This window comes from Aquarana catesbeiana, linkage group LG03, assembly GCF_042186555.1.
Source record: "Aquarana catesbeiana isolate 2022-GZ linkage group LG03, ASM4218655v1, whole genome shotgun sequence".
NCBI lineage: Eukaryota > Metazoa > Chordata > Amphibia > Anura > Ranidae > Aquarana > Aquarana catesbeiana.
In genome coordinates this window covers 112,058,605-112,084,957 of record NC_133326.1, presented here as the reverse complement: position 1 = coordinate 112,084,957, position 26,353 = coordinate 112,058,605, and the positions used below count along the sequence as shown (strand labels likewise).

At 40.9% G+C, this 26,353-nt stretch overlaps 1 protein-coding gene across 3 annotated transcripts in view; it reads right to left on the bottom strand.

Annotated features, from left to right (window-relative positions):
* LOC141131571 (synaptotagmin-4-like) overlaps positions 1 to 26,140 on the bottom strand; it is a 105,748-nt gene extending 79,608 nt beyond the window's left edge. Inside the window, exons 1-2 of one of the 3 annotated variants that reach the window (XM_073618991.1) lie at positions 26,077 to 26,140; positions 25,327 to 25,388 (exon numbers count right to left, since the gene is read on the bottom strand). In XM_073618991.1, the coding sequence (XP_073475092.1) occupies positions 25,327 to 25,375 (49 nt within the window). In that variant the 5' untranslated portion in view covers positions 25,376 to 25,388; positions 26,077 to 26,140. Of the gene's footprint in view, positions 1 to 3,523; positions 4,360 to 25,326; positions 25,485 to 26,076 lie in introns of those variants that run through there. The other 2 variants (XM_073618990.1, XM_073618989.1) reach the window with 2 other exon arrangements.
* Between the last annotated feature and the right edge of the window lie 213 nt (positions 26,141 to 26,353).

Genomic DNA, 26,353 nt, shown 5'->3' with positions numbered 1-26,353 from the left:
TTTTGCTGGATTGGGCCGTCTGTGCTGAATATATGGGGATGTGTCTTTTCTGAATATATGGGGATGTCTTTTTACTGGATTGGGCTGTCTCTTTGCTGAATATATGGGGATGTCTCTTTGCTGGATTGGCCCATCCCCTTGCTGAATATATGGGGATGTCTCTTTGCTGAAAATATGGGGATGTCTCTTTGCTTGATTGGGCTGTCTCTTTGCTGGCCTGGACCATCTCTTTGCTGCATTGGGACATCTCTTTGCTGCATACGTGGCGATGTCGCTCTGCTGGATTGGGCTGTTTCTTTGCTGAATATATGGGGATGTCTCTTTGCTGGATTGGGCCACATCTTTCCTGAACATATGGGGATACATGCACCTATGACTTTTCATTTTCATACATTAAGTTGCAAAAATAAAAGTGGGTGCACTGAAGAACTTAGTGGGATAGCAAGTGGGCGGATTTGGTGGGACGGCCAGTGAGCAAGCCCTAGGGAATTTTGGCGGTCAGGCCTGGGGGGGGGGGGGGGGCAAGCCTAAAGCTATGTAAGAGGCCCCAAAATTTCTGATGGCTGCCCTGGAAAGAGAAGTAGAAGTAGAGTAAGAGAAGACTTTTTTCTGTCTCAGATTTTCTTCTCTATGTTCTGCGTTCCATTCCTATTATGTGAGGCCTGTAAACCATATGAATACAGTTCTCTTCACACTTCTTACAGTGTGCAGTTTGTGTGTGCAGGGGGGAAGCAGAAGAAATTTGCAAAGCTCCTACACTACTATTTAGAGTAAATATATCAATAGACTAGCTAATGTAAGGCAGCATTCTCATGCAAATAACATTATAATGTAGAAGTATCAGCCAAATGAACAAACAACCTGCAAAGGACAACTTGAGGATTAACTATTGACTGAAAGAAAAACTCTAAGAACAGTAAAGTACAAACAACTACTTGCATTTCCCTTGGGGCAACACGTCTCTCGCAAAGGAGGTAGACTGTTTCTGATAGTCCAGATGGCCATCTGGAGGGTTCCTGGGGTCTGTTCCACAGGAAAGTGGCATAAATAGCCTCTGGTATGGATACCCTGGTAAATAGCTGTAAGTTCAGGACCATCCCACTGGAGGCTCAGCACCCTGGAGACAGTTGAAGCAGTGTTCTCTGCTGTAACTGCGTTTTCTTTCTGAAGCTACAAGCTATTGTGCCCTAGACCGGCTGCCTGCACACTAGATAAAGGAGGAGGAGGATGAGACACCTGTTGACAGTTCTCATGCCTAGTCACCTTTTTTTCATCCGGCACAGTCTCTCCGGGCTGACAAGTATGGGAGTCAGGGTAGCTTATATTCCTTGGGTGTGCCCAGGAGCCCAGGGGCTTGTGGGCAAACAGAGGAGTGCCGGAGCCCACTGGATTTTGTGACAAAGAATTAAAGGACCCTGCACCCACAACTAAACAAGGTGTGTAAAGAGGGACTCCACAAGATTCTTAACTCAAGGAGTATTCAGTACTCAAATTGCAACTTTTTCCCATTTTAGCACTGCACACCCTGCACCTCCACAACACTACACAGGCCCCCATCAGAGACCCACTAAAAGATACTGCATTGTGTCATGGGAAAAAGAGGCATCCAGAAAGCTGAATTTCCGGCATGGAAGTTTAGTTAGAATAAAGTTGCCAAGGAGTTCTTCACCTTAGTTTTTTAGTAATATCTTGCTGCTGTACTGCTATCTGTTATCAGAGTGAAATCTTGGTCATGCCAGATAGTACAGCTACCTCTATACGTCTGGCTTGCTGCCGTGTCTCTGCCTCTCCTCCATCATCCATTGACAAAACATGTGGCTGCAATGAGTAAATGGGCACTTTGCTACACTGGGACATTTATCAGACCAAAAGGGAGCAAATGAGAGAGATTTGTTGTAAGGGTTAACATAAGTTTTCATGCTCCACTTTCACAACTGACCTTACATTTTGGTATTTCTAGTAATATCTGCTAATACTAATATTCACTTTGCCTGTGTACAGAACTATCCTCCAAATGAATGATGAATCTCACCTCTGCAGTAAACCCTGGGTATGTGTAATGTGTTACCTGTGTGATTTACAAAGAATTGAGCCTGTCCATGGAAAAAATAACAGCTTAATCTCTACTGGTTTACTGATAAGAAGGTTGAATCAAAAGCAAATATAGGAAAAAGCAATAACAATTTAAGATCATTGGTGCAACTTATGATACAACTGTTTAAATGAAAAGATGATGATTCCTTATATATTCTAAACCTTCAAAATATTTGATTACCCAGGGATTATTTTTATACATATACATTCTAAAAGCATAGATAAGAGCCTTTAGTCACAATCCATTATCTCTAAACTGATAAAACTCATGATTTATATGGAGTAACAACAGGGAACAATTAAGTGGTAATTGCTCCTATATAGACAGCGGAAGGGGAAGATTGATTTACCTAGAACATATTTATATAGGTTACAAAAAATAATAAAGATGATGAATTAACTGCAAAGTATTTAAAGGACTGAGACTGTTTGGGTGTGTCAGGTACAAGAGTCATCTATTGATACACATCTCACTGCATATTAAAGCACAAAGCAAGCTGAAGATAACATTAATGTCCACAAACACTCATTAGTCAAGCTTTTTAGGTGATTAAACATTGCTCCTTCTCCCTTCATTGAGCAGAGACAGTTATAGTTTGATAATGACCCCGGTATCTGTCCCCTGCTTATGTTAATAGGCTGATAGCTAAATTTCCTCATATCCTTCTCTTAGGCCTATATCCCCCTCTTGTCTGGCCTCTACCGCAGATGTTCCATTTAAACTGTTTAATAGTAAATGATAGCTTGTAAGCACTTTCAACAGCTCAGTCTGCGCTATAGTCTATACCATAAATTTATTGTGGTAGAAATGTCAAAACTGATTTTAGACCCGTATTTTCAAAGGACAGTGTGCATCAAAGGGGCTATAAGTAGAATTGGTTAAGTATGCAAATCATGAGAGCAATGAGGTATTAAATGAATGAAGAGCCAGCATAGGCCATGTGTGCATAGAGATGATAACTAAAATTACAACTACTGTGAGAATTCGAATATCAGCATTGCATAATTTATTGTTGCACTACTAAATTATGTAATGTTATATATCAAATTATGCAAATTTAACAATGTATTACGATGGCTAATGGCACCTCCATGGCAAAATAACTACAAGAAGAAATTATACGAGGATATGGTACAATACCAAGTCAGATACAGAACACATATCTTAACCAATTCCACAATAAAATATACTTTTAGATTATCAAATAAGACAAAATATTCCACATTTGCTATGTATGTGTATTTTTTTAAACAACAAAACAAGACGGAGACTCTAAATTTGAGTAGCTGAAGCAAAAAGAACAATAGAAATGGAGAAATAATAAAAAATTAAGTGCAGAAGAGAAAATATGAATACAAGCCGAGTGGTTAAAAAAACAAACAAAAAGAAGCAAATGAGTAATAACACTATAAGAAAGGAGATCTGCACCTTCTTGATGTTTATTGAGGAGAACTTGGATCAGCAGCCAGATGAAGAGAAAGACCACCACACCTTCTATCATACCCTTGGAACAGAAGAAGACAACTGAGTGACACACAGCCCATGGGGATGTTTGCTCATCTGTCTCCTCCGCCATCCTGCACTCACTGTCCATCATCGTTTACTGCTCAGTAGTTGTAACTGATACAATTCTCAGAGAAATCCAACACATTCTTCACACTGTGGCTTTCTGAATTGATAAAATAACCTCTCTCAAAGGTTTTGACCTTCATTCTCTTCTTTGGGGGTTAAAGACTTGTGACTGGTTATGGTGTTTGGAATAACACTTTAATTTATGCAAATACAAATTTTACCAGATCCGATGGAGAGGTCACCTTGTCAAAAACAGATAATGCCAATGGTAAAAGAGCCTTTCTGCCAAAGTCTAAAGTTCCTCCTCTTTCCACAGACTGCATAATGTAGCCTGCTATACCAGCTGCATGAGAGAAGGGGGGGTGGCGTTATGGTGCCCTTCTTTTGCCAGTCTACTAAGCGCTTTCTCACCCATCACAGAGCAAGTTGTAATATTTGAATGGTGATCAATCTAAAGTATGCTTAGATCTTGGTCAGATGCAGATGTTCAAAGTAGTTAGTAGAGAAAAACCATCACCAAACCAGAACAGCCCTTGCTCTTCTTGTCCTCGCATCGCATTGTCAAAATGAATTTGTTTTTTTTCGAAGCAGTCAAGCAAATCCAAGCTCCTTTTAACCCGTCAGCAGCCAGATGGCACTCCACACTATAACTCTTCTATTAAATGGTGAATGAGTCTTAGGATTGACAGAAATCACTGAATTCACTGACATTTTTCAAATCATTACTTTAATTTTTATAAATTAGTAGTAAAGTAGTATTTTCGGATAAGTTAACAAATAGCAATCACATATACAGTATCTCACAAAAGTGAGTACACCCCTCACATTTTTGTAAATATTTTATTATATCTTTTCATGTGACAACACTAAAGAAATTACACTTTGCTACAATGTAAAGTAGCTTGTATAACAGTGTAAATTTGCTGTCCCTTCAAAATACTCACTAACACTAACGACTAATTGGGCCCAATTTGGACATTTTCACTTAGGGATGTACTCACTTTTGTTGCCAGCGGTTTAGACATTAATGGCTGTGTGTTGAGTTATTTTGAGGGGACAGCAAATTTACACTGTTATACAAGCTGTACACTCACTACTTTACATTGTAGCAAAGTGTAATTTCTTCAGTATTGTCACATGAAAAGATATAATAAAATATTTACAAAAATGTGAGGGGTGTACTCACTTTTGTGAGATACTGTATTTCTTGTTTTAACATCTCTGTACAGTATCTGTGTTTTTGGGGAGAAGTTGGTCTTTCAACTTTAAATCCAGTTGAATATTTTCACTCTGCCCACAAAGAAAGATATCACTGATCGCCAGGAACGAAGTTCCGTGTTATCAGTTCCACAATGTTGCATAGTATAAGTAAATATCTGTACTGCTTGCATGGAGATATTACAACATTTGTATATCAGGTCACTGGTACTTAAAAGCTTAACAGTAAAAATAACCTGTTTAACATGTGTTTAAGTGTTATTTGCTATAATGCTGGAGAGCTTTGTGAAGTAATAAGCTATAATTAGCTTTTCATAGCCCATGTCAGGATTCCCAACTGTTGGTCCAGGTCCATATATTCATCCTTTCTGGTTCACAATTGGAACGCTGGACACAAGCATGGCCTGGGGAGACAAAATTCTGAAAAAATTGGGGTCTTTTCAGGTTTTTTTTTTTCGTGCCAGCTCCTGTTTTGGTCTGTCCTGGAGTAAAAAAAATGGAGTCAAGTATAATTCACTAAAGTACTGTGAGCAATTTCTTTTCATTTAAAAATTACCAAATTGTTCCCATTCACTGAACAGTAGAAAGGTCACTTTCAGCATTAAAACACGTAATCGATATGTACACCCACATATAGCTTATTGGGGTTGTGGGAATTTGTTAGCTCAGGGTAGGGGGTTCTGGTAGCCAACCTCTTTAGAAAGGGATATTTACTTTGTGCACTTTTACAATTTTACTGATGTCCTAAGAACAAGGTTCTTTAATACAGCGTACATTTGTAGACATACCTTATCATCTTCCATACAAGACTCCTCAAACATTGTCAGTCCTCCTCCAGTGCATAGTAATTTTTCTCTCAGACGGGAATGCGCAGTGTTAGGACTACTACTACAGTAGCCCAAGTACCGCAAGCAAATCTGTTACTGCTTTCCAACCAAACACATCTTACACACCATCATATGCATTCATAGAGATGGCTAAACAATTAATGTGATATTAAAGGCTCACTTTTTTTTTTTTTTTTTCACCTCAGAAACCAGTAAGCAGAGGGCAAAATCAGCTCGATGTTCATTGACTGTCGCCTTCTCCGGTTTACATCATAGTGAAACATTCATTACTTCTATTCCTTTTGAATCGACCCTCTGAATGCTTTAATGTATCACTTTAGCAGCGAGTCCTCCCTTATTCCCAACAACTAGGCTCCCTCTGTAATAACGCTAAAGCCCAGTGGCAGGTGTGGCTCTATCATTTTCTGGGCCAGGTTCGAGGTTAGAAGGCCTCGTATAAAGAAGTAAAGATATAAAAAAGATAAAGGAAAAGCAGCAAGAGAATGAAGAATTTTTTTTAAAATAACAAACATGTCAATACATGTAATACTTACCTGCTCTGTGCAGTGGATTTGCACAGAGCAGCCCTGATCCTCCTCTTCTCGGGACCCTTGCCCTCCTGCCGAGTGCCCCCAGAGCAAGCAGCTTGCAATGGGGCACCAAAGCAGGCTCGTTCTGAAACCACGGGCCTGCGTGTCCATTCACTTACGGAGCCGCGGCTCAGCCTCACCCCCTCTCCCTCCTCATTGGCTCACTGGCTGTGATTGGCTCCTGTTGCTGTCTCAGCCAATGAGGAGGGAGAGTCCCCAGAGAGCTGAAGCTCTCATGTACTTTGCTGTGTGTACATTGCTGGATCGAGATGGGGCTCTGGTAAGTATTAGGGGGGCTGCTACACAGAGAAGGTTTTCTTCCTTCATGCATAGAATGCATGAAGGTAAAAAACCTTGAGCCTTTAGAACCACTTTAAAGCAGAATTACACTGCATCTGAGCACCACAAACCAAAATTGCTATTTAATTCACTTTTAATATTCACAGCAAACTCACCTATCCATCCATGTCTCCATACTTTATCTTGCTGAGAAATTGCTCTGAAAAACATCTTTAGCTGTGGCCATCTTGAATAATGGCATATAATTCATGCAACAGTTTCTTCCTGGAACCATCTGCCCTTAGCTCAGACAAGCAGGCAGGAGAGTGTGCATAGTTGAGAAAACCCCTCCTAAAGACTCCTGGGATGTATGACATTATTTGCATAGACCCGGAAACCAGGAAGTAACTTAAACAATGCAAAAAAAGGTTTAAAATGGTCTAAAAAAAAAAAAAAAAAAGTAAATACAATATACTCTCATATTGCATGTAAAAATCTGGCATTCTGGTTGTACCCAAGTCGATCGATGAATCAATTTGGGTACAATCAGCCTGCCCATAGATGGTTCGAATTTTGGCCAGTACCTGTGGAACCGGCTGAGAGTCGAACCATCTATGGCCGGCTTAATTCACCTATCATTGATTCAGTCAGCTACATCCCCAGTCCCAGCCAGGCCACCCCCTTTATATTTAGGCAGGGCTGAGTTCCTCATTGCCTGAGAAACAGGTAGCTGGGAATTGTCTGCAGCAAATCCAAACTCCCCCTTTAATAACTTTGGTGATGACAGGGTGGCTCTTTAGACTCCACCCCTCCACCCTCACCTTCGCTGTATGTGTAGGGGACTGAGTTCCCCCACCGATGCTTGCAGGTATCTTGTCTAGCCAAGAGTCCTCATGCCCTCCAATCATTTCCAGGTTACCTACATCACCTGGGTTCCCTGTGGGTTCCCTGTGCACCTACATGTTCATTGTACATCTTTTCATCATTATGTTCCAGTGAGATCCAGTATCCTAGTCCTCCCAGACACCCCTGCACACCTATCTCCCTGTGAGTCCAGCACACCTGTACTGCAAGTGACTTCTGCTAGTACACCTGCCTACCTGTATTGTACGCCTTTGTTCTTCCCTGGTCAGCTGTTACCTGCATGGGTGCTCTTCCCAAGCACAATGCTATGAAGCATGCTAGCTGCAGGGAGGGTCCACAATCCTCAGACATTCATCATGACACATACTTTTCATTCCGTATAACTGCAACTTCATGTTATATTCAGAGAAAATAACAAATACCATTATGTTCAGATGTTGCACAAAAACATTACCAACAATAGCTGATAAAGCGGATTTTCTGCAGGCCTGATGAATTCTGGGAAAAAACTACCAGCGAGATGGCCAGACTATGCAGCTGCACACACAAGATAATAGAGTGATTAAAGGAAAGGGAAGAGGAGGGGGAGAAGAAATAAGGGGAAGGTTCTAAGATAAAAGAAGGAATAGTGATTAAAAATGTAGAAGATTAGCTGTGGAACAGAGGAGAATATAGGGGCTGATATCTAGGATTGGGTTCTGAAGCCTATTGCACAAAGGAATCCAAAGACCTGGCCTTCATAAATAAATGTATTCTAGCATTGTGTGTTTTTAGCAAATAACAGTCCGCAATCAAGGAAACATAAGGGCATATGTACAACATATTTTAGATACATACTCATTCTATCACAGTTTATCAAAAAATACAATGATTTAAAATGTTTTTTTTGTTTACCTGCATTAGAAAATCATAAGTGTCTAGGAGGCAAGGCAGTATACTCGACAGTATACAGTATATTTGAAGGGTTTACAGTGCCCTGAAAAATATTCATACCCCTTATAATTTTCCACAATTTGTCATGTTACAACCAAAAACATAAATGAATTTTATTGGGATTTTATGTGATAGACCAACACAAATTAGCACATAATTGTGAAATGGAAGGAAGATGGAGTTTTCATTTTTTTTTACAAATAAATATGTGAAAAGTGTGGGGTATATTTGTATTCAGCCCCCCTGAGTCAATACTTTGTAGAACCACCTTTCACTGCAATTACAGCTGCAAGTCTTTTTGGGGATGTCTCTACCAGTTTTGCACATCTAGAGAGTGAAATTTTTGCATTCTTCTTTGCAAAATAGCTCACGCTCTGTCATATTGGATGGAGAGCGTCTGTGAACAGCAATTTTTAAGTCTTGCCACAGATTCTCAATTGGATTTAGGTCTGGACTTTGACTGGACTATTCTAACAACATAATATGCTTTGATCTAAACCATTCCATTGTAGCTCTGGCTGCATGTTTAGGGTCATTGTCCTGCTGGAAGCTGAACCTCCCCCCCCCCCCAGTCTCAAGTCTTTTGCAGACTCTAACAGCTTTTCTTCTAAGATTGCCCTGTATTTGGCTCCATCCAACTTCCCATCAACTCTGATCGGCTTCCCTGTCCCTGCTGAAGAAAAGCATTACCACAACATGATGCTGCCACCACCATGTTTCACAATGCAGATGGTGTGTTCGGAGTGATGTGCAGTGTTAGTTTTCTGCCACACACAGCGTTTTGCTTTTGGGCCAAAAAGTTCAATTTTGGTCTCATCTGGCAAGAGCACCTTCTTCCACGTTTGCTGTGTCCCCCACATGGCTTCTCCTCCATGCTCCGTGAGATGTTCAAAAGCTTGGGATATTTTTTTAAAGCTTAACCCTGTTTTAAACTTCTCCACAACTTTACCCTGACCTGTCTGGTGTGTTCCTTGGCCTTAATGATGCTGTTTATTCACTAAGCTTCTCTAACAAACCTCTGAGGGCTTCACAGAACAACTGTATTGATACTGAGATTAAATTACACACAGAGGAGCTCTATTTACTAATTAGATGACTTCTGAAGGCAATTGGAACCACTAAAATTTTAGTTGGGGGTATCTGAGTAAAGGGGGCTGAATACAAATGCCGCCACAGTTTTCAGATATTTATTTGTAAAAAAAATGTGAAACACATTTATCATTTTCCTTCCACTTCACAATTATGTGCCACTTTGTGTTGGTCTATCACATAAAGTCCCAATAAAATACATTTACATTTTTGGTTGTAACATGACAAAATGTGCAAAATTTCAAGGGGTATGAACACCTTTTCAAGGCACTGTATAAATTAAAAACTTTTTTTTTTTAAGCTTTGAATAGAGTGTTAAATGGTTAGACTATCTGTCAGATTTTAACTGTGGTACAGTATGTACCAGATTCACTCTCTTTTATTGGACTGTCAATTTGAGCTATCAACTGAACAGGAATAGAGGGGAAATCTTCCAATGGGGGGCACCCGATCCAGTGATAACTGTCTAATGCCGCCTACACACAATCGGAATTTCCAACAACAAATGTTCAATGTGAGCTTGCTGTTGTAAATTCCGACCATGTGTAGGCTCCATCGGACATTTTCTGTAGGAATTTCCAACAACAAACATTTGAGAGCTGGATCTCAAATTTTCCGACAACAAAATCCGTTGTCGGAAATTCTGATCGTGTGTACACAATTCCGACGCACAAAATTCCACGCATGCTCGGAATCAAGCAGAAGAGCTGCACTGGCTATTGAACTTCCTTTTTCTAGTCCTGTCGTAGGTGTTGTACGTCAGCGCGTTCTTGAATTTCCGCAAACATTTGTGCGACTGTGTGTATGCAAGACAAGTTTCAGCCAACATCCGTCGAAAATAAATACACGGTTTGGTTGTCGGAAATTCCGATCGTCTGTACGCGGCATTACAGGGAATTTCCCCCTGACGTTCTGTTGTGTCTACAGTACATGCAGTGAAGGGACACTTCCCCAAAAGGACTCTATCCAGGCTATTTAGCGTAGATGGGGGAATCCATCAATTTAGGGTCCTGTCTTCTTTCCCAGGCTGCTGCATAGGAAGGGTGAGAAGTCCAGCCTTTGCTTCCAAGGACCCTTGCCTGGGGGAGAAAGCCATAGCCAATAAGAGTGTTTGTTCTTCCAGCTGCCCACCTGGCCTTGAGTGTCCTAACCTGGCCTGTGAGAGAGATTTGAATAGACCTAACCTATTTTGCAGGGATCAAAGATACTTAAAAGTAGCTGCTTGTCTATGACTTAAGCCTGTGGCAGAGGCGCAAAGATACTAAAAGATAATAGTCCATCTGGAAATAAACTGTTCATTGAAAAGTCTACCGAGCAAAAGAAATGTTTGCTTCTGTTTTTGGTAACCTGTACTGCTAATCCTCCTGAATTGTAAGAGAAGGACTGAAGGATCAAAAGCCTGTCCATCGCGTTGGTGGGTCGGTGAGTTCATGGCTGCAGCTACAGCCTCACTAGTAGGGAAAGTAGGAGAGCCCATTAACATCTAGCAGCTCCTGCTGGGGTCTTTGCTAAAGAAAATTAAAGTAAACCTCTTCCCTCCCTACCTAAAAGTCTTTAATCAAGTAATAATTGTGTTTTCTAAGGATGATAATACTAAATCCCTTAAACGCTCTTTATGTTGAACCCTAAATTATAAGAACACACAGTTGGGTTTTGTGAACAACATAGTACTTGTCATTCATAAAATGTATATTTTTATGTACTAGGAAAATTATTGCCATAAAGTGGAAACCTTCTACCTCCCCACTACCACTTATGAACAGGTGAGAAAGACAAATTATTCAATATCTTATTAAAAACTCAGGTAAAGGCTGCAACATCAAAAGTGGGGCCCTGGGCTCAAGAGCCTCCTCTTAGGAATGTCAGACCACGTAATTAAAATCAAATATATTTGGTTCTAATGATATCTAGAGCCAAACCAATACAAAAAAGTTGGCCTAGAGTTGCCCCCCCCCCCCCAAAAAAAAAGAAGAGGGTGGAAATTAGTTTGGGTGCTAGGCAACATGTGTTAGTAAATGTTTGGACATGCCCTCCAAGGTTCACGAATCACTGGTTGAAAGATTGTGGCATAGAGTATCTCTTGGCTGCATCTTAGGGTGTGGTATTGGTTGGTGCACATGTTGAATACTTATAATATTCAGACTTGATCAGATAAAGACAAATATTGTCTGTCGAGCTTTGCATGCATAGATGCATTGCCATGACCCAGGTCAGAGGATTTTATATTTGCAGAGATATCCCAGTGATTCAGTGTTTTGTAGCATTGGAATCTTCAGCTCATTTTCAATCAACATCAGGCACATCTACATGGATTTTGTATGTTTAGTCAATAAAATTAACCAGTGATCTCAGAAAGAAAAAAAGCCAGAGCTAGAGAGGCATCTGGTATTTTAGGTAGATTACAAGCAAGTGCATCCTCCATATTTTTTTTTTCAAAGGCTCGCTCTGAAAATAAGCCAACCCTCTTGCTTTAATAACTTCTCAGACACTTGAGGGATAATTATGAAGATCAGGAAGGTAAGATAAAAGTCTGAAATCTGTATACTATTTCTTCTAGGTCAGTAACTCAGAATAGTCAAAGTACTCAAGTCAGAGATAGAAAAAAGATTAGCAGCCTCCACATCTTCACAGGTCTACTTATGGGCAGAGTAAGAGGGCTGAGCTGCAAACAGTGTTTGATTGGAAGCATTGCTACACTTGTGTGACAGGGAAGGATATGTTCGATGAATGTAGCTTAACAGGACATAAACACTACATATTTCTGCTCAAATGGTCCATCTGAAAGACATGTGCAGAACGAAAAGATTTGTTTCGTTTAATTTAGATTCCTTATTTACATAAATTTGTTTAGTTAAATTAATTTAATCCAGTTAATTTGTTTTCTGAATTTGTTTTGTTTATTCGTATTCAAATCGATTCAAATTTTCGAATTCAGATCAATTTGAAAAGTTTTCAAATCAATTTAGAATAGTTTTGGAATTCAAAAAGTTTTCGAATTCGAATAGTTTTCCAATTTCCAAAGAGAATAAAATAGAATTGAAAATAAAGGAATAGAATAGAAAAAGAATAGAATAGAAAAGAATATAACAGAAAATAAAAGAATAGAATACAATAGAGGAAAACAGAACAAAATAAGATAGAAAATAAAAACATAATATAATGGAATAGAATAGAAAGGAACAGAATAAAAAAAGAATAGAATAGAAATAATATATTTCCAAAATTCAAATAGAATCAATTCAAATTTGAGTAAAATAGAAAAGAATAGAGTAGAATAGAATAGAAAATAACAGAATAGTATAGAAAACACAGCAGAATAGAATAGAATAGAGCCATCTTCCTATTCTAGTCTATTCTTTTCTATTCTATTCAAATTGATTATATCTGAATTTTGGGAAATGGTTATATTCTTTCTATTCTATTCTTTTTTTAATTGTATTCTTTTTCTATTTGTTTATTCTATTCTATTATTTTATTTTCTATTCAAATTTATTCTATTCGAAATTCAAATTTTCGGAAGATGGTTATATTCTATTCTATTGTCTTTTTCTATACTATTCTGTTATTTTCTATTCTATTCTTTTCTATTCTATTCAAATTGGAATTGATTCTATTTTTTTTTTTTTTTAACAACAAGGTTGGTCTTTATTTGAAAAAAATGGCTTACAGTACAAAACATTGTTACGAAAACAATAGAGTGAGCACATAGGTAAACCATAGTCTGCATACATAGGAGACTATACACAGCACCAAGTTAGGATACCGGGTTCATTAGAGCAGTGATGATGGGGGGGGAGCAGAGGGGAGGAATGGGAGGGGGGGGGGGACACCAGCACAATATTTAATACATCTATTTAGACGAGAGAAAGGATATATGTTGCATTAAACAGGTACTTAAGTGGGGTCAGTCCAAGGCTTCCACATTCTCGTGAATTTCTGAGGACATCCTCTAGAGGTATAGGTCAGTTTGTACATGGGTAAAACAGCATTGACTGAGTTCTCCCATGCCCTTCCCATGGGGGGCACATGAGCATTCCATTTAGATAAGATCTCTTTTTATGCATAGAAGAGTAGTAGCGATACAAGTAGCTTGGTGTACCTAGGCCTCTGGTCATCGTCCTGAATGCCCAGCAGAGCTAATTCAGGTGAGAGGGGTATGTCAAGCTGCAAACGGACATTAATAACCTCCATTATGGCAGACCAGAAACCGGAAAGTCTAGGCCAGGCCCAAAACATGTGAATGTAGGTGCTATCAGAAGACTGACAACGCGGACAATTCGGGGGCCTCTGCGGGTATATTCTATGCAGTCTCTGAGGCGTGAGGTATACTCTGTGAAGGAATTTTGCTTGAATTAGTTTGTCCCTGGAAGAAATCACTAGTCTAGAGCTATCTTCAAAACACTCCTCCCATGTTTCCCTATCTAGGGTCGGGATCTCATCTTTCCATTTGGTCCAAAGTGCTTCCATCTGTGGTGAATCCTTCCTAAGGAGAGTGAAATATAATGCAGATAGAGGTTTAGCTAAGGATTCCTGGGCTAGCAAGTCCTCAACCATATCCGATACAAGATCAGGCGGTGTTGGGAACTGTGCTCGAAATGCGTGACGCATCTGATAGTATCGGAATAACACCCATGCAGGAAGGTCATGTCTACCAGCCAGCTTCTGAAAGGATCTAAGAGTTCCTGCCGCCACCACATCCTTCAGTACTTTAATGTCATGCCTGGCCCAAACTTGTGGGTCAGGGATTGACCGAAAGTGTGGGAGTGATGGGTTTCCCCATAGCGGGCAAAAGGGGGACCACCGGTTGAGGGAGAGAAAGCGTTTCCTAGCCCGACTCCAGACCCTAAGGGTAGCTTTAGTAGGGGTTGGTAAAGAAGGGTACGCCAAGGCCCCCCTATATATCAGGTTACCCAGTTCCCTAAGGGATCCCACGTTAGCCGCCTCAAGACAGACCGCAGCATTGGTCTTGGACTGTTCCAGCCACCACCTAATCGTGACCAACATAGCTGCACAATAGTACAATAGCAAATTAGGCAAGGCCAATCCCCCAAAGTCAACCGGGAGCTGGAGGGTCGACTTAGCTATACGAGGGGTGGATCCCCACCATAGAAAGGACCCAATGCAGCTATCGAGATCTTTGACAAAAGACTGGGGTATCCACACAGGGCAGTTCCTGAAAATAGTTAAAGGGGTTGTAAAGGTAAGATTTTTTTTTTTTTTAAATAACAAACATGTTATACTTACCTTCACTGTGCAGCTCGTTCTGCACAGAGTGGCCCCAAACCTGGTCTTCTGGGGTCCCTCGGCGGCTGTTTCAGCTCCTCCCCGCAAGCATTAACCACCTTAATGCGTGCTCCCTCGCATGGTGGTGAGTGCTTGCGGGCGCGCTCCCGTGATACAGCCGGCGGCTATAGCCGCTCGCTGTATCACTCGGCCCCGCCCCCTGGCGCGCCGCGTCATCGGATGTGATTGACAGCAGCGCGAGCCAATGGCTGCGCTGCTTTCAATCCATCCACTGCAGCCAATCAGCGACCAGGCTGAGCTGCAATGAAGATGACGAGAATGAGCAGCGAAGATTCGAGGCGTCAGGTAAGTAAAACGGGGGGGCTGGGGGCGGCGGTATTGTCAAAAGTTTTTTCACCTTAATGCAAAAAATTTTTACCTTTACAACCCCTTTAAGTTTAGGAAGATAGATCATCTTCAGGATATTAATACGTCCTAGGAGATTAAGGGGCAAATTAGCCCACCGAGTGCAGTGGTCCTTGAGGCGCGTCACTATGGGTTGGAGATTAAGACGTTGAAAGGACTGGGGATCCCGCGTAACCCTAATTCCTAAGTACATGAATTTGTCCACCCAACGTAACACTGTCTGAGCTGCAGATTGTCTAGACTGCGCATCACGTGGGAACAAGACAGACTTGCTCCAGTTAATACGGACTCCAGAAAATCATCCAAAGACATCAAAGGTCTCCAGGGCAGCCTGTAGAGAAGCACCTGCATCTCTCAAATATAACAAGGTGTCGTCCGCATAGAGCGATATCTTCTCCTCCAGAGGGCCAACCCGGAGACCTTCAATTCTGCCAGATTCCCTAACCAGAACTGCCAATGGCTCCAAAGCAAGTGCAAACAGGCTGGGGGATAAAGGACAACCCTGTCGGGTCCCCCTCTGGAGGAGAAAATAATCCAAAAGGGTATTATTTACCCGAATTCTCGCTTTAGGGGTTTTATATAACAATTTCAGCCAATGTAGGAATTTAGGTCCAACTCCAAACTTCCTCAACATTGCCCATAGATATTCCCATTCTACGGAGTCAAAAGCATTCTCCTCGTCCAGAGAGGCTATGACTCTAGTGCCTCCATTGTTATAGAAGGTGGCTAAATTAAGGAACAGATGACGGATATTGATATCAGTACTCTTACTCGGCATGAAACCGGTCTGATCTACATGGATGAGGTCCTCTATTACTGTGCCGAGCCTACGGGCTAAAACTTTTGCTAAAAGCTTAGCATCAGCATTAATTAAAGAAATAGAGGTGGAGGAGGAGGCACACTCTTCAGAGTCCTTACCGGGCTTGGGCACTAAAACCACTATCGCCTTAGGCCATGACTCCGGCAAGGAGTCTAGATCCATGGATTGTTTCAAAAGGGTAGTAAATTTAGGGGCCAAAAATTCCTGGTACACGGAATAAAATTCGATGGGAATGCCATCAGGACCTGGGGCCTTGCCAGATTGCATAGACCCCAGTGCCACCTGCACCTCTTCCAGGGAGATGTCCCTATCCAACTCTTCACACTTCTTCGCCTCCAGGGAGGGGAGCGGGATCTGGTCAAGGTAATGGAGTAGCTCTTAAGTGTGGTAGGTTGCCCTGGAGGAGTAAAGGGTTTGGTAGAACTCTAGGAATCTTGCGCTAATGTCCGCCGGAGCTGTCAGGGGATAACCATCCCGATCCCTCAGCCTACCAATATGTGTTGCAGTGTGCTGGCCCCTGGCTAACCAGGCCAGCAGCTTACTGTTTTTATCACCAAATTCAAACACCCCCTGGGCACTGTCAAGCATAGATTTCTTAGTGAGCTCTATTCTAAGTAAGGATAATTCTCTCAGGGTGTCTTGCCAGGGCACATAGTGGCTCTGAGTAGGAGACCGGACGTATTCAGCTTCGTTTAACCTCGCCTGCTCCTCTAGATGCCTCAGAGACTGCACAGATTGCCGCTTCTTTGCAGCTATACGATTTATATATATACCCCTGAGCCATGACTTAAGTGTATCCCACACCACCAGAGGCCCAGCAGACCTCGCATTATCAAGCCAAAAGGCACATAGTGTCTCTGGCATCTCCTCCTGAATATCCGGATCCATAATCCAGTATTTAGACAGCCTCCATACTCCCACACCCTCCACATCAGAGAGCCAAAACGTAACAGATACCGAAGCATGATCCGAAATTCCCCGTGAGAGGATCTCTGCGGACTCCACCCTACTCAGCAAAGTAGAAATAAGAAGGGGTTTTGGGACTTTAAATGAGGCACAATTAAGTGGCTCCATCCCGGTAATTGGTACAATTAAACAGGAAGTTGGGACTTTAAATGAAGCGCTTGGGTAGTGGAGGTAAAGTAAACCATATTTGGAGATGCATTATGAAATGTTTATTGATTATACACAATGGCAAACAATACAAAAGTATTCATTTCATATACAGTAAAAAGTTTTAATAACCTATATGTATAGGAGATGTACACATAGCATGATAAAAAATATACACATATAGTAGCACATGATCTAGTATAGATAAAAAGAAGTAATAGAGTAGGGCTGAAACAACTAATCGATTAATCGACAACTAATCGATTATGAAATTAATCGATTACTATTTTCATAATCGATTAATCGGCCAGTAACATAATGGGGTTAAAAAAACTAAAACGAGCCCTTTATAGTACAAAAAGAGCAAATAATCGCTACTGTAGATGTTACTTTCACGGTTCTACAGTAAAAAATTAACCCCTTACAGTAGTGATTATCTGCTTTTTTTTAATTGTACTATAAAGGGCTAATTTTAGTTTTTTTAACCCCATTATGTTACTAAACGTCTTAGACCTGGTTTACATCTATGTGTTTTTTGGTGCTTTTTTGCAGAAGCGCACTGCAGTTCATTAACATGGTTTCCCACGTTCACATCTATGCTTTTTTCAGCCACTGTGTATTGGAAAGGGTCAGGGACTTTTTTTTTAAACGCAAAAACTGTGCTCTTTTGGTTCAATATACTTCAATGGAGAAGCTGCAGAAAAGCATTTCATGCGTTTTTGCAGCAATTTGTGTTTTTTAATCTGCCCAACAACAAATTGGCCAAAAAAAAAGCAAAAACGCAACTCGCCGCAAAATCATGTGCGCACAAATCAAAACGCACACCAAAAAGCACTGCAGAAACAGATCAAAAGCAAACTGCCTAGGTGTGTACCGAGCCTTATGCTGGCCACACGGATTAATTTTCACATGAGAATATTCAGACGAAAAATCTTTGTACATTCGCTGAATGAAAGAATGTTGTTTGAAATTTTCACTTGTTTTTAACATTCTGTTTTTAAAATGAATGTAATTTCTGAACGAAAACCACATACACTGTCTGAAAATTCCTTTGACCAAGAAGTTTTCTATTTCAAAATTTTTCCATCACTGTGGTTGAAAATGAACGTCGACTTGACCCCACTAATGATTAGAAAACCGAACGAACATGAACATGAACAAAATGAAATTTTTTTTTGAAGGAAGACATTTGATCTCTGAGTCTGAAAATGTTTATCAGATTCACCCTTTAATAGTATGTACAGTATATCTCTTCTCTAACAATTTATACAGTATAACTCCTCTAATAGTATATAGGTATATCTCTTCTGTCTGTTATTCTCAGAGTGGATTAGATATTTTGCTCCCTAACCATATAGTTAGTTATTTATATTTACCGCTAAATAGAGATATTTAAGAATAAATTGCCTTTTTTTTAAACTTTACATATTAACTAAATTATACGCCACACTTTTTTTTTTTTTTTAAGGTTATTAACCGATTAATCGATTAATCGAAACAATAATCGGCCAACTAATCGATTATGAAAATAATCGTTAGTTGCAGCCCTATAATAGAGCAATAAAGCATAATTGCTAGCAACAACATGCCTGGTGGGGACACGTGCACCCACATGGTGAATGTACATTTATTGGGTATGAAAACAATTACTATAGTTGGAAGGAGTAAAAAATATAAATAACTAAGGTTCCATGTAGGATGTAGCTGGGGCATCAAAAAGTATTAAAGCTCGACGCGTTTCGTGGGTATTCCCCCACTCATCAGGAGCTGATGGAGTGAAATTTCCTATAAAATATATATAGAAAAAAAACAAAACCTTTTACTGTATATGAAATGAATACTTTTGTATTGTTTGCCATTGTGTATAATCAATAAACATTTCATAATGCATCTCCAAATATGGTTTACTTTACCTCCACTACCCAAGCGCTTCATTTAAAGTCCCAACTTCCTGTTTAATTGTACTCAGCAAAGTAGGGGAGGCAAATGCCAAGTTGATACGGGACAAGGACCGGTATGTGGTAGACAGGCAAGTATATTCTCTATCAGAGGGGTGAAAGTGTCTCCAAACATTTGTCATGTGGAAGGTGGAGGCCCACCGAGATATACTTGACTGCTGAGGACCAGAAGCATGGAGTCTGTCCATTCCCGGAGATGGAGCCATATTAAAGTCCCCAACAAAGAGAACATTGTCAACATTATAAAGTATCACCTGTTGCATCAGCACATGAAGCACATCTATATTGGCCGGGGGGGGAGGTAAACGCCCACAATCACAAGTGGGATCTCCGAAATCAAGGCATGTAGGAGTACATACCTTCCCCCCGGGTCGAGTTTAACATTCAATAGCTGGAAGGGCAGGGACTTCTGTACTAAAATGCTTACACCTCTAGCATAGTTAGAATAAGGGGCATAGTAGTGAGCTCCCACCCAGGCACACTTTAGGCTCAAAACTCGGGATCCCATAAAATGTGTCTCTAGCAGAATACACACCTGTGGGTGGAGTTTCCGTAAATAGTTAAGTACCAATGAACGCTTTATGGACGAGTTTAACCCCCGCACATTCCATTACACTACTAGGCACTTAGTCATAGCATGGGCATGGTATTAAATGGCGCAGGTTTCTGGGTGCCGTCATCCAGAGCCACCTCTGCAAGGGGAGGCAGCACCAGACCACAAACACACCATACTCCTGCAGCAAAGTATTCCAGCTAGCAGTACCACTCTTAGCAGTTAGGTATATGATAAACATTTAAAAAAAAAGACCAACAAAAAAACTAATAGGTAACATCCAAACTCCCAGAACAGGTCAGCAAGTGCCAACCCCCACCCCGTGCACCTCAAAACAGAGAGGCACCCTTAAATCCCAAACAACCCATAGTCAATAGACTAAACTTTAGAGTTGGGGGTCGCGTGTCCAGAACAGGGTCTACTACATCCCAACTGACCGGGATTCTAAGCGTGAATATTTATAGGGAGACTCGACCCTGAGTTTTGGAGTATTATGATCCGGAGAATAAATACTGAGATTCACCTGCCTAAGCAGGGGCACATACTTGAAGAACAGTTGCTACCATACCAAGCAGAACATAAAAAAAATGAAAAAATTAAAAGAAAAACAAAAGAATTGGTTAGAGAAAAATACCAGGTTACGAGACAACCAGGGAAAGCAGTCTAGTATATGTCCAGGATCTCAAGCGCCGCTCTGTAGCCAACTACGGCAGCCGGGGCAATGACTCCCAAAAAGACAGAAAACAAACCACAGGGGGAATACAGGCCGCAACCAATGCGGAGCAGGGTAAGCATGCCCGTCCAATGCATCCCCATAATTTGAAAGTGTCTAGAACTAATATCAGTTTGTGGGATACAGAAATGTGGGCCTGGGCATAGTAAGGGAGACATGACAGAGCTCACCCGTCTCCAGCATTATACAAATACTGAACTCAGAAACAACAAACAGGTATCCACAGTCGGACAGCCCCGGCCTCCTATGAAGGTAAAGTCTCCAGCCAAGCAGTAGCATCCTTCGGGTTAGTAAACAATCGAACCGTCTCGCCCTCCACCACTCGGAGCTTCGCAGGGAACAAGACGCTGTATTTAATGCCTCTCCTTCGTAGGCCGGCTTGACAGCATCAAAGGAGCGGCGTTGTCTCTGGGTCTCCATAGTATAGTCCGGGAATAATAGCAGCTTGACGTTCTGGAAAGGTAACTCTCCCGCAGCCGAGAGGCCCTAAGCAGTTCATCCCGGTCTCGGAAGTTTAGTAGCCGAAGGATGAAAGTGCGGGGAGGGGCCCCCTCCAGTCCCGGCCTGGGTGGGACCCGGTGGGCTCTTTCAACGGCAAAGTAAGGAGAGAGCTGAGCGGAGGGCAGCAGGGAGCGCAGCAGGTCTTCCGTGAACAGGGCCGGTGTTCTCCCCTTGACACCCTCTGGGAGACCCACAATTCTGAGGTTGTTCTTTCTGCTGCGATTTTCCACATCCTCCGCTCTGTACTCTAGGGCTTTAACTTTTGTCTGAAGGGTGCGGATGGAAGCAGCATGGTCAGCCACTGTATCCTCCACCAAGCCCACACGCTGCTCAGCCTCCGTCACTCTAGATCTGATTTTGTCAAAATCCTGTCGCATCAAGCCCACATATCCAGCTGAACCTCATCTATCTTGGATGCCAAAGCAGTCTGACAGGCAGTGATGGCCGTTTGGCAAGAGGTAATAGCCGACATGATCTCAGGCAAGCCCGGGGGGGCTGCTGGCAGATCCTCCTCCTGGTCCGTTTGCGACACCATATTGCTATGGCGCCCAGGGGATCTCAGGGAGCAGGAGACCGGATCGATTTCCTCCGGATCGATTTTCTCTATAGATACAGGACTCACTTACTGTCCTGTATCTATAGAGAAGCAGCGTTGTCACCCTAAGACAAGAAATGTATTAGGACTACAGAACATAGTATAAGAATAGGCATCACACTGCTTGAGCATGCAAGCAGGAAATACAAATAAAATGGCCAAAAGAAAAGAAAATACTCCCAACATAACTCCATGATAAATGCTGCACAGATATATTTTAAAAGGTGTTTATTAATAAAATCCAAAAATACAATATTACAAGACTACAAACAAAACTCTAGCCCACAGAAACATTTATTACATGCCCACCTATTAAAGGATAAGTTAACCCTTCTAAATTCCAGCTCTCCTGTGTACCAATATAGCATTCATGTACTTTTTTTTGAAAAAATATCAAAGCTTTCCATAAAATCTACAGACACGAACCTTACTGTCCTCAATCCATGTTTCCAAATGTATCTATTGCTTCTGTCTTACATCCTTACAGACTGTAGGTCATGACACAGGAAGGAATTGACCAGCTGACCTCATTAGCACACACCCTCATCTACCCACCCACTCCCAGCTGCACGTTCTTTAAATGAAATGCAATCAGTGATCACCCTTCTCACTAAATACACCATATACAATCAGACTGCATAGTGTATGGCCATCTTTATACAAGTACATAGGAGGGAGTGGACAGAAACACTCAGCTGTCAGGCCCCATTCACATCTCTGCATAGCAGGAACTTGCATTCCCACATGCGTTTTTTTTTTTTTTAGCGAAGTGGGGAGGTGTTTTGGAGCATTTTCACTCATTAAACATAGTGCAGCCCATCCACCTGAATGGGCTGCCCTACACACAGCAATCGCCCCAAAGAAGCTTCAGAACTTTTTTTTAGAGTGGAGCTTGGTGCGTTTTTACTGCGATTTTTGCTGCAGCACATATCTGAAATGCAAGGAAACGCATAGATGTGAATGTTCTCGTGTTACTGCACCAATTTCACTTTCAGGCCCCATTCACATCTAGCATAGTGATAGGTGTGAATTTTTTGTAGCTCCTTTTTCCTGTGACATGCATAGGGCAGTCCCTTGATTTAAATGGGCTGTGCTATATGTGGCTTATGGGACATGTTGGCATTTTGTGAGTTGCATGTTTTTTACTGTATGTTTTGCAGCATTTGCCACAGTTTTTTTCACATTGCAAAATGTGTGTTTGCTTCTGTGTTTGGTGTGCCCTTACAAATTAATGGCACTGAAAGCACAACTAGTAATTTTAGGTGTATAAAGGTGGTCATACACTATACAATCTGATTGCACAATCTCCTTTAGATTTACCAAATTTATATAATAGGAGGAAACGCCTATCTAGTCAATCACTCTATATCCAATCAGGCAGACCCTTGCACTACATAATTGATGGCAGATCTAAAGGAGATTGTACAATCAGATTGTATAGTGTATGGCCACCTTTATACACCTTAAATTACTAGTTGCCCTTTCAGTGCCATTAATTGTTAACGGCACACCAAACACAGAAGCAAACACACATTTTGCCATGTGAAAAAACAAGTAGCAAATGCTGCAAAACGCACCATAAAAAACACACAACCCACAAAACGCCCAAATTTCCCAAAAGCCTCATATAGCACAGCCCATTTAAAATCAACAGGCTGCCTTATGCGTGTCACAGGAAAAACTAGCCACAAAACTTTGCTCCCACTATGCTACATGTGAATGGGTCCTGAAAGTGAAATTGGTGTGGTAATACAAGAACAATGAGGCTCCATTCACATCTGTGCGTTTCCTTGCATTTCAGAAATATGCTGCATCAAAAATCGCAGTAAAAAAGGCACCAAGCTCCATTCTAAAAAAAAGTTCTGAAGCTTCTTTGGGGAATTGCTGTGTGACTCCTAGGTGGATGGGCTGCCTTATGTGTGATGAGTGAAAATGCTCCAAATCACCCCCTTCGCAAAAAAAAAGAAAGAAGAAAAAAGCATGTGGGAATGCGAGTTCCCGTTATTCAGAGATGTGAATTGGGCCTGACAGCTGAGTGGTTGTCCACTCACTTCTATGTACTTGTATAAAGATGGCCATACACTATGCAGTGTGATTGTACATTGTGTATTTAGTGAGAAGGGTGATCACTGATTGATAGCATTTCATTTAAAGAACGTGCAGCTGGGAGTGGGAGGGTAGATGATGCAGGGTGTGTGCTAATGAGGTCAGCTGGTCAAATCCTTCCTGTGTCATGACCTAAAGTCTGTAAGGATGCAAGACAGAAGCAATAGATATGTTTGGAAACATGGATCAAGGACAGTAAGGTACATGTCTGTAGATTTTATGGAAAGCTTTGATACTTTTGCAAAAAAATACACAAATGTTATATTGGTACATAGGGAAGCTGGAATTTGAAAAAAAAAAAAGAAAAGAAAAAGGTGAACAAAGGTGAACTTATCCTTTAAAAATAATTGTGTACCTACAGTAAAAGGCTGTATATCCTCTATGGCACAGAAACTTGGTATTTTTATAGGCAACCATCCATGAAAGACTCTGGTATACTAATATGTATGGAAAAGTGCCAACACTGTGGAATGTTCAAGTGCTCCAAAATATTTAAATTGTTACTAAACCCAGGACCCTGCATTCACAATATCTGGTCTCCCACACTACACAGAACATGGAAATGCAATTATTTTAGTACATATAAACTTCTAAATAACTTTTCTCATTAGCAGTTAGATCAGTCTTGTGACTTCTACCAGTGTCTAGCCAAGCACTGGTTAAAGCTTGTAGGAGGAGTTTTATGACTAACCTATGAGACTGCAGGACCCCCGGCTCTTTGTCTGGACAGTGCTGATTGGCCCTGTGCTGATCACATGCACCCTCCCAGAAAAAATAAAAAAACTCTCTAGCAACACACACCAAACTGAGCATGTGCAGCCTGACTCTATAGACTCTTATCATGAAATTATTAGGAGTCAGTGGAAGGAGGGGATCAGAGAAGACAGGATCAAACAGCCTTTTTACACAATGCATAGGATTGACCCCTTAGGTTCCACAGTGAGTATAACCAGCATGCTTTACTGCATATACAGGCTGATTTTACTGTTGTGGGTTTAGCAAAACCTTAATGAAAGAAGCTAAAGGGAATATTAAGAAGTGGAAGCACAAGTAAAGGGAAAACAATTAAACAACAAGTAAATACAAACACATGGGAGGTCATTTAAAGTCTACCCAACACGAAAGGTAGGTACACTCCATGTGTATCAGGGCCAGGGCACCTCGAAAGAATCAGAATACCTATTCCTCTTCTCGTCTCCATAACAAAGGGAGGAGGTATTCAGTAGCCCACAAAAATAGCTGGGAACAATGCTAACTAATACCAATTAGCAGAGGCAGACAGCACAGGAAGTTAATAGCTCAGTTAAGATTTCTGGATCAACAGGTATTTAGTTATTTGTTCCAGTTATTAATCAGTTATACGCAACACTTTAAATTCTAGATTTATCAGCCAAAAAGAAAGCAAACAAGAAAAGTTCGTTCAGCATTTACACACACGTTAAGGTATAAGTACAGTGCATAAACATGCACCTTCACTAACTGTCAAAATGCATGCTTATGTCACAGAGCATTGGTTGGATCTTTAACTTGTTATCTTATGTATACAACTAGTTCATGTGTAATTAAAGCTAAATGGTGAATGAGTCAAATGAACTGCCCCCCCTAATTACCTGTCAGAAATATTCCAGTTTTTTACCTTGCACCTTTTCTTAAACACAGACTGTAAGGAGCTATTTATGTAATGCTGCAAATTTCCATATCTAATTGTATTTAACAAACTCTTTTACACATATTATAAATTGCACTATATACATATTACTACTCACGTAAAATAATATGTACATGCACAATATAATACTGACTATTTGTCTTCTACATTCAAAAGTCTTACCTGCCCACAGAGGATGTGCAGAAGGGCCCTGGATGTTGGGGTCCATCATTAAACACGGAAGCCTAGAGGAAAAGACAAGAAAGGTACTGCAGACAATTAGGACTGTTTCTGTAGTAAGATGATGATGGAAAAGTATGTAGGGACAGGGCATTGGAACCGGTCTGATAAGGATGGAGGGAGGAGTGGCCAGGATCTGTCACAGCAGCCTATGTCAACATTAAATAGCCTGTTTGCTGTACTTCACCTACGAGGAAAGGCATGTACAGTTGTGGAAAAGAATGGTAGTTACCTCACAAAAGGTTATCATCAAACATTTGAATTATTAGTATTGGAAAATATTTGCAGTGAGATTCTTACATCAAAAACGTAACCTTGCAAATGCATAATACCAAACAGATCATTTTAAAAGCACAAAATACTGACGACACAAATCCAACAATTTGATACAAAACACCATTTGATACAAATGAAAAAGAATGTATATAGAAAAAAAAAGACTACTTCTGTGCTTTTTGAAAAAAAAAAAAAGACTGCTTCTGTGTAATTGTTAATGTAAATGTTATTCTGCAACGTTCTGAAATCACTCAGTGACCAATAATGTAATTAGGAGAGTATGAAATCTGTGCAAATTTATCTTTAAATCTGAACTCCAGGTATGATCTGTACTGCATGCTTACATTGGTTCAGCTTAGCACAACGTAGTATTCATATATCAAAACCTGAGGGGCCACTGGAGAAGTCAACACTCACCGTGGTAGTTGGTGCTGCTACAGTGATAGCTGAGACCTTTCGGGTCCTTGTATTTTTGTTCAGTGAATACAAGGCATTCTCTGATTGGATAAGGTAGAGACTGTGACATCAATGCCCCTCCTCCTCATTCCATTTAGTCAGAGTATGGCTTGTATTTAACCCTTTCATGACTAAGCCTATTTTTGAAATTTGGTGTTTACAAGTTAAAATCCGTATTTTTTGCTAGAAAATGACTTAGAACCCCCAAACATTATATATATTTTTTTAGCAGAGAATC